Below are 13,925 nucleotides of genomic sequence, written 5' to 3' on the forward strand. Positions count from 1 at the left end.
CAAATCTAAATTAATCAGTTTATTTTCATGTTTATAAGGGGCTCAAAGAGTGCATATCCCCAAATTAATGTTTAATTTGTTTCAAGACAATAAGGTACAATTCTCAGAGATTCTGGGTTTCATTGGTGGCTCAGCTCATTTTTGCCCCTGGAACCCAGAATGGGTTCAACTGGCTGTGACAAAAATGCCTTCAGATATTTTTCCTCCTTCAGTCCTCTTGGGCTTAACCCCAGTAAGGCACAGCATACTGGAGAGCAACTGTGCAACCTGTTGAATTTCACTTGTTGCTTTTTCCATACATCTAATTTTGGGGAGACGTGTTTCAAAATGAGTCTAGACGTAGACTCGATAGTATTGGTTCTACAAATCAGCAGCTTTCACACTGCAGAATGCTGGCAGCGTTTGCAAGGTGTCGTCTGTGTTCAACCCCTGGGTGGTTTGTGGTGCCGCTACCTGCCGCCTCAGAACCGAGTGATCTCAACACAAACAGTCTGACTGGCTGACTCAGCCCAGAGGTGCTGCCAGGACACCTCCCTGTCTGTCTTTTAATAATTGTAAATAATAATTCTTCAATGATTTTTTCTCTTCAGTCTTTCAGAACAGCCCTTTACTGTGTGTTTAGCTCACACACTCTCACACACACAGCTGTAAGTTTCCACTACATGCCACATGTTCATCAGACACATTAAAAAAAGAGGAGTGGAAAAATTCTGCCATCCTCCGATTCATCCATTAAAAACACATCACATGAGATCACGTGTGTTCTCACATCTGCCAGCAGCCATGACGGACGGATTCCCTGAGAAAAGCACGCCAAGAGATGTAAAAGATGTACAATTCAACACAGAACCAGACAAGTGGGTTCACATTATTCAATGAAAGATAAAACTGTACATTTTCTTTTAGCATTTCTGGCTTCTTCATTCATTTTCTCTGCTTAGAGAGATCAGCTCGGGTCAGGACAGTAATGGTTAATGTGGAATTTGTGCTGTACGCAGCTTTTTTCATCTGCAATGAAAAAGATGGCCACAGGACATAAAAGTGACGCCAAAGTTCCCACTTCCCTGCTCAAATCTGGTTGTAATTAGCCTTGTGCATGTAAACAGTAAACAGCCAACATTGTTGGTATCAGTAAGAAAACTGAGAGCGATTGAGTGAGTTTGTAGTTATTTTCAGGAGACTGGAGGAACAGATTTTCAACTTACCACTTCTCACTATTTCATATTGTTTGAGTAAGTGATTTGATGGCAAGAGAAAGGTTTGTTTTAGCTGGTGAGGAATTTTACAATATTGGACTGATTCAGTTGTTTACAGCATTTGTTGGATGTTTTAAATGTGACCTCAGTAGCCTGAGTTATAATCGAGAAATAATCTGAAAAGAGTGATTATATTTCATTTTGGTGATGCTATTAGGTTTCTTTCTTCTTCACGTGAACAGCTCAGTTTTCACACCGCAGTATGCAGATCCTTATTTTTTAACCTGCCTATTATCTCTTTCTTATTATCATCCCACACTTTCAAATTCAATGCATGTGCAAATGTGTGTGCATGTGACAAACACACATACACAGTCCCAGAAAAACACACTTTTTCACATGCACCCTCCTCCACAAATTCCCAGTCCTCTCGCTCATTTTCTCTTGAACACACGTTTTCCCAGTTTAGCGCACACAGACACACACACACACGTCTTTTTTCCTGTGTCAACACGTACGTCTAATTTAGCTCATTTCACTTTCACTCGGCGTGGAACATCTTTCTTGTTTTCTTCAGACGACTCGAAAAACAACCAGCGCACACTCACACCACCTCTCCACACTGAAATCCTGCTGTTAAAATTCAGTTATGTTAACTTAAATAAAAAATAAAGTCCAGCAGCTGCAGCTTCGTCGCTGCTCTCAGCTCACAGAAAACTTCAAATCTCCCTTCTACACATTTACAGCCAGATTTAGGAAAGCAGAGACTCAGCCGAGAGCTCGTCTTAAGCCGTAAATGTAGCTGATTGTAAAACCAGATATCTCAGAGACACCAAACAGGCTTCTATTGTGAACGGATACAGAAGCTTCCAGACTCTAAAACATTAACGATCTGGAAGCGCCTTCCAACTGGAAATGCTTCAACAGCAGGAAATGCATCTGAGTAACACACATTTTCCTCATGTATGTACACTATGAGAGCGTTAACACACAGACATAATGCACACACAGAAGTCTCTCACTATGATCCAGGCAGTGACATCAAGCCCTCACCCTGTCCTGACCTACATGCTGTTTCCAGGTCTATAAAGCAGGCTTTTACTGTGCTGTCGTCGCCTCCAACCCCCATCGCTTCCCATGCAACTGGCTTTTACAATGTTAGTGGTATTAAAGCTGCGCAGCCAGTTTATAACAGTTTATTTCTCACATGAAAAAAGGCTAAAAACAGATGTCAGTACAAGACAAAAACTGTTACTTACAACACTTTAAGGACAGTTAGGGAGGAATTCTTTGCCAATAACTGATTATTTCCAAGGCCGCGTCAGCTGATGCTGATTTGCATCTCGATTAGTCTGCAAAGGGGTGGGCCATATGGATCAAACCTTCTGTATCAGTATATTTATGTATATTTGGTGGTGGATTACATTTTCTCAACTGAGAAATGCTTGAAATAGATCAGAGTGTCTGTTTTTGTTGCACATATTGAGTGAACACCTGGCAGGTGAAGATTGATTATCCCTGATATCCTGATACAACAGTCTTATTAAACAGAGCAGAAAAGTCTCTGATGACTAATTTAAATGTATTGCAGATGCACACGTCTACAAAACACTGCTTTAGAGACACCTCTCCTGATTTATTACTAACTGCATGTGCTTCCAGGTGTGCCCATTCACAATATTTAATATAAAAATCAAATAAAATGTGTGTTCTGTGATTATTGCTCAGTATTGACGAGTTTATACTGGATCAACTTGAGGGGTGCTGCTGGTTTGCGGTAATGTTGGTCACGCTGTGGAGTTTGAGCTGATTGTGTTGTTGCATTGACTGTAGAGGCATAGCTACACACCGATGAGGCTGCAAACCAGGACATCCATCAACTGACACACACTCATGAGATAAAAGCCTCAAACAGTAAATAATCAGCAGTTATGTGATGATGTGACTGAGAAAACGATAAGAGGTGCATCACTGAGCCCACTTTCACATCAATCGCCTTAATTATCCAGCTGGAAGCCCCCCCCCCCCCACTAAGAGAGAGAAAGCTATTAGGCTGCTACCAGTGTCTCATTACGAGAGCTGGGGAACCCTGGCATCTCCAGAGAACAGAGTAACCTACATTTCTCCTTCTCCTTTTTCAGTTGCAGCGAGTAAGAAAGGACAGAAGAGACAGAAAACGAGAGAGGACAGTCGTCCATGTGGCAGGACAGAGGAGTCAGGCAGGTGTTGGCTCATAAAACATATCTAACCTTCACCTTTGACCTCTGAGTGGAAGGATGCAGACGATAAACCACCTCAGGGTTAAGCTGTTCTGTCCGTTAAAATAAATGTGTGCTTTACATGAACATAAACTTCCTCTGCAGGTAAAACAAAGCAGAGAAACTCCTCAGCGACAACAACAAAGAACACATTACAGTTTTACAAGACAAAACTTTTAATAGCACACTGTAGATGCTTTCATCTCAAATATAAGACACCATGACCAGCTTTTCCTCCCATCTCTGTGACATTTTTCCAAGCATGTGGACCTTTAATCAAAGCCAGAAGGAAGCCTCAGAATCAAACATGAGCTGCCAAGAAAATGTCAGCAAGCAAATGAGAATGAAGTGGACACATCCTGTCCCTACAGCTCGAGACAAGATTAAAACCTTTGACCACAACATCTAATGACCAAAAGACTAACAGCGTCAGAACAGCACATATTCTGTTAACAGTGAGGGTCTAACGTCTAACACTTTCAGACATCACCTCTTCTCACGAGAGAGGTTTAAAGGGACAGTTCAACCTAAAATCCAAAGTACATTTTTTCCTCTTACCTGTGCTGCTGTTTATCCATCTACACTGTGTGAGTTGCTGTTTTCAGGATATATGGGCTGTAGTGATGTCTTCAGGCAAACTAGATGGGACTCGGCTTGTGTTGCTTCAAGCAGCAAAAAAATGAATTCCTCCCCACAGACCTTGTCCTGAGCAGTTTCATGTAGGAACTACTTTCTTTTGACTGAACTACACCCACTAACTGTATCACTGCGCAGAGTGAAGCGTGCCTCTCCTCGTGGATGAGAGGCTCGAGACAGCGCGGGATGTGAACAGTAATGGCGTCCTCTTCTGCTCCTCCTGAGCTCTAACGTTAGCAGCATCAGTTAGCTATAAGCAGTCCAAAAACTAGCATTGTCAGACAGGGTTAGGGCAGAAGATGAACTCCAAACTCTCCAGAACTCAACAACCTGCACGAAAACAATCTGGATGGATAAACATAACTTCAGGTAAGAGGAAAAAATGTATTTTTGACTTTGGGCTGACCTTTCCCTTTAGACACTGTTTTTCTGGGCTCCTGCCAGCTTTTATCTAAGTTCTCTGATGCACTGATTTTTCCAAAGCACACTCATTCAAACCTTTACACGCAGCCTCCACTGGAAGCTTCCCACAACAACCACAGTCCTCTGCCTTTTGCCACTCAGCAGATGCAGGTTCAGCGCCTTGCTCAAAGGCACACTGAGCATTTCTTAAGAGAGAGCGACTTTAAGACTTATTGCCAGCGTGAGATGGTTTCACTTACCTGCAACACGAACCACGGCCCTCTCCGCCGGGTCCAGCACCGAATCCTGGCTCTTCCTCTTCCTCCTTTCATGTTTGGACAGGTTCCATGGTAACGTGTCTCCAGGGGGTCCTGCAGGTCCTGATGGGCAGGGGGACAACGACCCCCCTGAACGCTCGCTTCGGAAGGATGGCTCACTGACGCAGGAGCGCTCGCTTAGAGTATCATCGTCTGACGACTCCATCTCACTTTAGGACTGCAGGGAGGAGAGGGATGAGGAAGAGGAAGGAGGGATGGAGGGAGAAGAGAGGAAGTAGAAGTAGAGCAGTGGGGGAGGGGGGGAAAGAAGGTCAAAAGAAGGGAGGAGGAGAGAAGAAGAAGAATTGTAGGGGAAAAGAGAAGAAGGAGCTTTAAATGAAGTGGAAACACTGTATAATTCATTGCTGGCATACAGAGCGATCACGCAGAGGCCATCAAAGTTTCAACGGAACAGCACGACAGTAATAATGCAGTGATCAGGAGGAGGAAGACGAGGAGAGAAACAACTGGGTTAAGTTAGTCATCACGTCTAGACAACTGAGTTTATGAGGCTGCAGAGATACAACGACGGCAGGCCGGAGGAGGAAAGCACCGCCGAGGAAGAGATGAAAGCGAAGAGAAAAGGACAGCGAAGATGATGGCACAGATTACTGAGGCCTGATTGGACGGCCAAGGGTGTGTGGAGTAACTTTAAGACATGGATTTACGTGAACATTCAAGGTCCCCAGAGGATGAACCCTAACAAACATGCTGCAGAACATGGTCAAATACAAACGTCATGCAAACCCAAACACACACACACACACACACACACACACACACAGGCCTATCAGTGGACATTAGTTCGGCATTTTATCTCTTAATAGAAATCGCTGAGGTCTGGACACATCACATCCTGCTTCAAGCTGATTTATTGATGATGTGGATGACGCCAGCTGTGATGGAAGAAAGACGGCTCTGTGTGTGGATGGAGGGATGAAAAGAGGGAATCTCTTAACAGTGACCAATCAATAAACAAGATGAGATGAGATTTCAAAGTTTGTCCACGGTTGCTATTCTTAAAGGAGAGTCAATATGCGGGAAAGACAGAGGAGAGCTTTTTTCCTCTTTCTTCATCTCACTTTCACCCTCTGTCCTTCCTCTACTTCCCTCCTTTCTCCCTCTTTGCTTCTCTCTATCTGCAGCTCATCCATCTTTGCACTCTGTAAACTGGCATTAAGGCTAAATCGAAAACTGTTTATAACAACGAAGAACAGTGAGTGATTATAAATGCTTCCTGGACAGAGGTGTGTGTGTGTGTGTGTGTGTGTGTGTGTGTGTGTGTGTGTGTGTGTGTGTGTGTGTGTGTGTGTGTGTGTGTGTGTGTGTGTGTGGTCTCCGGGGACCTGATGCTCTGATCTGTCCATCACAGCATCATAAAATCAATACCTGGCCTGAGAGAATGAATTGGCAGTTACTGGCTCTCATGTTTCAGCTCTGCTGGGTGTCCTGGGAGTTCAGCAGGTCAGTGATCGTCTGCTGTGCGCTGCTGATGTCAAGAGGTTCAATCCAGCTCACAGGCTTTGTGCACATCATCTGACTAAAATAAAGTAGAAGTAGCTTTAAACTAAGTTCTTAAAAAGTAGCTCAAGACTTCGGCTGCAGAGTATTTTTCATCTGATATTCAGCGGTGAAGCTGTCCTCACCAGCAGTGATTTTGAATGTTTTACTGCAAATCACATATATTTATAATGGTTTAAAACTGAGAAAGTGTGTTTATATGATTTTCTTTTTGAATTGTGGAAATGAATGGACCGATGCCAGCAGCTGCCTGGAGGATCGAAAGTGTAAAGCTCTACAGCACGGACTCAAAAATGGTCAGCAGTAATGTGTATAGAATTAGACAGAGTAAAAACTTGACTTTAAAAACAGCATAACAATCCAACATTCATCCAGCTGACAGGACAATTTCAAGCGCAGGTCTGTTTCTAAAGCAATGGGCCTTTTCTCACGAAAGCATTTTGACTCGTCAGAGCAGACAAACCACAGCTGTGCTGATAACATTAACGGTGGCTCCGATCCGTTCAGCCATCAAGTGTTTTTATTATTCATGCCTGTGCTTTTCCTACTGTGAGAAGTCTTCTGTGAAAAAGGTCCATGAGCCTCTCCTGGTTTGGTCTGAGAGCACGATGGTTGAAGGTTGTGATGAAGGTTACGAGAGAGTCTGACATTCAGGATCACAGCTGGATAAAAATGAGACTCATCATGCGCAAGTATTTGAGGAAATCGTATGTAATCTGTGATTTTTAAATTTGTGCTGATGTTTTTTTTCTTGTTTTGTGAACTGAAAATGGATCTTCTTAATTTTTCAGAATAAAAGTCTCCAAATTCACCAGTGATCTGTTTCACATTTCATCTACTAATTCACAAACAGTTTAAAAACGGCTTCCAAACCAGCTTCACTCCCTAAACTGAGAGCACTTAACGGACTGACTAACCTCTGCTGCCTGCCAAAGAGTTCCTCACAGCACATCTGTCTTTATTCACCCCCCGAGGCTGCAACAAACTGTGGAGTGACCTGAGCTGTGGTCACAGTGTGGGAATGTTTCTGTGTACGATGTGTGAGTCCAGCTCAACGGCTGGGATTTCCATCTGAGCCGCTGCTGCTGAAAAATCCTCCTCCCGCCGCTGGCCCCCGGCTCGGCCGCTGGCAAAGCCCCACTTCCTGAATCCCCGTCTCCACAGCAACGCTGCTACGAAGAGGTTAAAGCCTTCCCAGAATGCTCGGCGGTTTTCTGGTGTATGGTTGAGTGTATAAGTGTGTGTCTCATAGCGCGAGTGTTGGTGTTTGTGTGTGAAGTCAGTTTCCCTGCTGCTCGCTGACAGTGAGTCAGTGCCACTGCAAACTAGCGGTTTTATAAATAGAGGCAGCATGGCAGCTTCAAAGCCACACCGTGTCATTACAGCTCTGCGAGGGGAAAAAAGGAGATCTTTGAAGAAAAAATAAAGTTCCAGCAAAAACACTGGGGAGGCAGTATGAGAGAGAGTGAGCTCACTTCCTGCCCGATGAGACCCTCACTGAGGTTTTTCACTCACAATCACACCAACAAACATGGACACACACTCAGATGTGCTGCGATCTGCTCAGCTTCATGTTTGGACTGCAAGTATTGATTATTTCCATTATTGAGTGATCTGTTGCTGAGTTTTTGTCTTTTTAGTGATTTCTTTTCAAGAAGAATTTAAATCATACAGTGAAAAACACTCACTGTCTTGTTTCAGGCTTTTTTATTCAAATTGACTGAGGGGCGATAATTCCTATTATCTGTTAACTTGATTATAACATCATCATGATAATTGTTTCAGCTCTACCATGTCAAAGAAACGGAAACAATATTAGGTCCATTAAAGATCTCATCTCCAAAGCTGGTAACAAATCCAATAGCTGTCCAGTTTATTACTATAAAAAAAAAGACCAGCAAATGTTCACGAATTGTTTTATTCACTTTTGCTTCAGAAAAAAATCAATTAACCATTGCTGATTTTCTCTATTTAATGAATTGAATTTAATGAATTGATTCATCATTTCAGCTCTAGTTTTATCTGTTCTTTGTTAGTCTTTAAGTTAGACATTTGTCAGACGATCAAATGGCACAGAATACACAAAAATGCTCACTCTGACTTCTCATTTCTCCTGAAATCAGCAGTGTTTATCAAACTGAGGGGGTGGTTACTCTCATTTTCAGTGTGTCTCGTGTTATTCAGGAATAAACTAATCATTTAATCTACACTACATCACAAAATTGTGAAAAATGGCCCCAAAAGTTCCCCAAGTGAAAAATTACGTCTTTAAATTGCTTGCATTGCGTAGCCAAAGGTCCAAAACTCAAAAAAATTCAATTTACAATCATATGAAATAGAGAAAAGCAGCAAATTCTCCACACACACACACACACACACACACACACACACACACACACACACACACACACGCAGGGATCTTGGCTCCTGCCTCTTCCTGTGACAGCGTGCAGCAGCTGAATCAGACTGTGCAGGGATGCTGGATGCTTGACTGGCCTGATTTGTAACTCACAACCAGGATTTACATGGACGCGGTCTGTTCCCACGTTTGTGTGTGTGTGTGTGCTGGAAACAAAAGAAGAGGAAAAAGGAGGAGTGACATGAAACAGAGAGAGGGAGACGCTGACAGAGATGTAGAGGCAGCAGTGAGAATCTGAGCAGCAGATTAAAGAGGAGAGAAAAGGGAAGAAGAAAAAGAATCAGGGAGGGAGACAGAGAGAGAAAACCAGACGTTTGCAGAGTAACGGCCATAACTGCCAGTGCATGTCTTCGTGTCATTCCAGAGCAGCATACCAGCGCTCGAACAGCCGCTGATGGAAGTCAGACAGACATAATTCCCAATTCTGCCTGACAAACTCCATAACACAGAGCCACCTGAGCAGAAAACACGTCTGATCTCCACGTGACTTACATCCAGAGCTGCACAGCCAGCGTTACATCAGTGTTAGCTGGCAGTTTGCCCCCGTTTCCTGTCTTTATGCTAAGCTAGGCTACTCACTTTCTGATCCTAGCTCCAAACTTGGTATCGTATGGTGCTATGTTGTATGTGAGCGAAATAAAAAACTTTCAGCAGAATTACAGCTGGAATTTATAGTCTGGTCGTAGTTTGACATGTCGGGTTTTGAGCTTCTTCCTTTTCTTTCTTAGATGAGAGGATCAATATCGCTCTCTGAAGGTCTGAAAGTTGACTAAGTGGCTAAAGCAAGGAGGTGATTAGCCAGGGGAAACAGGAAGCTAAGATAACGCCATGTAAAACCACAATATGATGTTTTTTCATGTCTGCTTGTTTACAAATTAAACAAGCACGATACAGTGTGTTCATTGGTGAGCTTTAGAGGTGATGCTATGTATGCTACATTTGGACAAGGCTAGGCTAGCTGCTTCACACTGCTTCCAGTATTTGGCTAGTTCGCTTTCTTGCTTAAAACAAGAAGTGGAGGAAACAACAAGCTAACTTAAGTTCCTGTAAACCGCAATTTGTCATTTGTGAATGACAGATGACTTTCCTTTTCTTCCTAATACACAGTGTTAGACTGGTGAGAGTCGTACCAGTTTCCCAAAATGTCAAACTAGACCTTAAAATTGATTATACAACATGACTTTATGTCTTTCTCTCTGACTGTGTCATCAGATCCTGCCTGGGTCAGACGTCTTAATCTCTTGAATGACGTATACTGTCGTACATATTTAAAGCCCATTTGTTACATGAGATATTAAAAGTGTAGGTGTTAAGTGGAGTATGCGGATGAATGAGCAATGGCTCCCCTTAAAACGCAGCCCCCAGTCATGATGAGTAACACACTGACAGACTGGATAAATGAACGGCTAGACTCAGCTCCCCCACGCACGCACACACACATACATTAACACACATGCATAGACACACACACAGGATGGCGTGCATAGCCTATATAAACACACACGTAGACAAACTGGACTGCTTGCCAACAGTGCTGTAGCTTACTACTACTCAGCATGACTGGACAGAGACAGAGTTAATTAAAGTGAGAGCGAAAGAAGGGGAACTGTAGAGGCAGCGTGAGAGCGAAAGAAGTGGAACCACTGTAAAAGACAGAAAAGTGAGCGCAGAGGTTAACAAGTGGTGGAGAGCGAGGCAGAGAGATACAAGGAGAAGGAAAAGCAGAATGGAGTCACAAATACGAGCTGATCAATACGCATGAGATGTTGAACGCTTACCAAAGAGCTGCAGGGAGAGCGAACGAGCACAGACACTGAAGGCTAGACGGCTAGACGGACAGACGGACAGACGGACAGGCCGTGGGACAGACAGACGGACGGACGGAGGGAAAGACAGGCAGGCAGGCAGGCAGGCAGGCAGGCAGGCAGGCAGGCAGGCAGGCAGGCAGGCAGACAGAGGGAGGACCGACATGCCAGTCAAGCATTTTACAAAGAAACAAAGGATGATGTCAGTTCTGTGAAAATAGTGCTGTAATGTTCAGTGTGTTAGTCCAGCGTCTGGATATTTTCATCTCTTTAGAGCTCTAAGAATTCCCCACATGCAAACAGAATTATAATTTACATCCACACTAAGGCCTTACCTCATTTAAGGAGCTTTGAGGCCAAAGAGTTTGGGAAGTACTCAATGAGTTGAAAATTAACATTTTCGACAATCAGTTTCAGTCAAAACATCAAACATTTGGCGGCTTCAGCATCTCAAATGTGAGGATTTGCTGCTTTTCTCTGTTTTTGATCATTGTTGCTTTGGATTTTGGGATGTTGGGTGTCTGGGAAGCTGTGACGGCCATTTTTCACTCTAAAAGACAATCAGCCATGAAGGAGCTGCAGCCACGCATGAAAATAAGCAGAGATCCACTGTGATTACGTCTCTGGTGACAAAAGCCAGTCGTGTGAGCAAAAACTGATTCAATTCAGTCAAAGATTACAAAAGAGACTCAGTCATTAACTCAAATTACAACCATGTCTCGTAGCCTGCACCTCTTTATCCCCAGCATCAGAGATGTATTGGTACTTTCCACCACTATAACATACAGTAGTAAAGGGGTGTGTCTATGGCCAGTGCAGGGGAAACCAGCTTGGAAGAGACCATCTTAATGATATCTCACCAAAATAAAATGAATTATAAATATGTTGTATCTAGTTTGTGTCTTACAGCACTTCATGTCTGACTGAGGAGAATAGTAGCCTGCCAGTTGAGGGTCAAGCATAAGGCCGGAGGGAAAAGTGCATCTGACCATCTGGTACAAAGCGGCAGGAGGGGAGCCCTGAATCCTGATTCTCTCTCCCTGCCTGCACCTTGCATAATATCGCCGAGGCTTTCCAGACAGACAAACAGCCTGCAGTGATGGAGCCCACTGGGATTCATACAGCAGGTGGAGGTGTGATGATGGAGGTCTGGATGTAATCGGCTGCAGGGATTGCACAGATCAATAAAGGCAGCCTCTCATGGGTGTGTGTGTGTGCAGCTGGTGTTTCATGCCAGTGTTGCACGCTCTGTCTGTCCGTCCCTTTGAGTGTGAGGGGGGGTGTTTGCATGAATGGACATCAGACATGGAGACAGAACGTGCAACGCGGGGCCGCATGCAGGAGCGGACAGGCAGCACGGAGCTCTTTGTCCAGCGCAACCCTTCGCCCGCTTGCATTGCAGGATAACACCAGCTAATTGCATTTCTCCATGTGTGACTGGCGCTGTTGATGAAATGCTGCGTCTATGCTGCCGCTGCCCGGTCCCTCATTAGTGGGGACAACCCCGGCAGCCTTCTCACGACCCACAAACCCCCTCTGACTGACTGTCCGCTGGTTATTTCCAGCACAGCCCTCCGGAACACACATCACGAGCAGCGTTGGAGTGCTGACAAAACTGGACGGTTTCAGGCAAAAGATGAGATTATTATGCTGAAACCACACACAGTAAACACACTATGCAATGAATGTGAATCAACGTTGAGCCTGTGATCAACACGTTATTGATAGTAAAGGTCTGTGAGGAGCGAGGAGCATGCAGACACCACCTTATCAAGCCGAATTCATCAGCATACTTTAAATATGCACAGTTCGGGATTAGATTTGAACCTTAATTAGACCAAACTGTCCCTTAATTGTGTTTGTTGAGAGTTTACTGGACAGTGACCATCATGTTCCGTCTGCAGCTCATAGTTGTGACTGGTATCCGTATTAATGGGGAATCAGCATCCTCACCCACCTCCACAGGTCTTGATCAAACATGATTACGACCCGCGGGTGAGCACAGAGTTCACGCTGCACGAGCTCCGGAGCCGCTTACCTTCACCGGGAAGCAGCGGTCCTGGAATCCGAGCGCAGAGCGAGGGAGGCCGGGGATGCTGCCGCCGCTGCTGCCTCTCCTCCTCCTCCTCCGCCGGGTGGATGGGTGGATGAAAGGCTGGATGTTTTCGCCTCCGCCGATCGGGTTTCTGCCACCAGGCTTCCTCCAAAACCGAACCGACACGCAGCCGGGAGGGGGGTGGTGAGGCTGGGGAGAACAGCAGGCAACGTAATCCTGAAATGTAATGGCTGTCCTATTCCTCCTCCTTTCCCCCCTCTGCCTCTCTCTTCTCCTCTCAGCAACCCCCCACCAGCCCTCCTCTCCTGGTCCGCTTTCTCTCTCTCTCTTTCTCTTCAAAAGGCTGTTTTCACGGCTCCGACACTTAACCCATGTCTATTGAGCGCGTTAAGTGTCGCGGAAATTGAAATTTCGGTTGTATTCCTGCGTCATCCGTGGCTCAACAGCACCGCCAAACCCAGGCCGACACACACACACACACACACACACACACACACACACACACGCAGACACACACACACTTTCTCGCAATTTGGAGATCAGGGGGAAAAAGGGCGTTCACACTGGCATATTTGCAGCGGCTACTCATTCACATATATCTCAGGATTACACAGAAGAAGCAGCGCTGGATCTGTCCACTGGAACTTTTGCATCACACGAGATAGTATTAATCTGGGGTTTTTTAATCCCTTACACACACACGCACACACACACACACACACACACACACACACACGCACATGACTCTCCAAACAGCTGGGGGAAGAGAGGGAGTAGCTCAAAAAGCAATTGATTACAGCTGCAGAGGTGGAGAGGGGTTTGTGGACTTGTGTTTGGGCTGGCGCTCCCTGTCAGCAGGGAGGAGGTCTTCACAGTTTGGGCTGATCTTGGAAATGTAGGGTCAGTGCCAGATAAACCACCAAGGGCCCCCAGGCTTCAGGGTTTGTGATGTAAGTGTCAAATTAAAGTACACACCGTTTCTGCAGTCTTAGCTGTGATCTGAATGAACTGGCTGGTGAACATAGTGGAGCTAAAGAACCGGAGCTGGTGGAGACCAAAAGCAGAGCTAAAACGACCATTAATGTTGGATTTAGATTCATCAGGCGGACAGAAACACGTCTCCAGCGAAATGCTAATGTTGCTCTGTGGACCTTTAAATGAAATATTTATGTGAGTGCTGTGTTTACAGCTTGTTGCACTGACCCCAAGAGTCAAAGAAGATCAATCCATGCTGCTTGTGTTGTTGTTGATGTTCTCCAACTTAAATTTCTTTGCTCTGGTGTCCAGTTTTGACCAAAAAAGCACCCAAATCGAA

The 13,925-nt window shown here is 44.8% G+C and overlaps 1 protein-coding gene across 8 annotated transcripts in view; it reads right to left on the reverse strand.

Moving 5' to 3' along the window:
- macf1a (microtubule actin crosslinking factor 1a) overlaps window positions 1–13,087 on the reverse strand; it is a 214,573-nt gene extending 201,486 nt beyond the window's left edge. For all 8 annotated transcript variants that reach the window (XM_070985041.1, XM_070985038.1, XM_070985039.1 and 5 more), the window contains exons 1-2: window positions 12,593–13,087; window positions 4,753–4,987 (exon numbers count right to left, since the gene is read on the reverse strand). In XM_070985041.1, coding sequence (XP_070841142.1) covers window positions 4,753–4,975 — 223 coding nt within the window. In that variant the 5' untranslated portion in view covers window positions 4,976–4,987; window positions 12,593–13,087. The remainder of the gene's footprint in view (window positions 1–4,752; window positions 4,988–12,592) is intronic.
- Between the last annotated feature and the right edge of the window lie 838 nt (window positions 13,088–13,925).

Source organism: Chaetodon trifascialis, chromosome 17, assembly GCF_039877785.1.
Source record: "Chaetodon trifascialis isolate fChaTrf1 chromosome 17, fChaTrf1.hap1, whole genome shotgun sequence".
Classification (NCBI taxonomy): Eukaryota; Metazoa; Chordata; class Actinopteri; order Chaetodontiformes; family Chaetodontidae; genus Chaetodon; species Chaetodon trifascialis.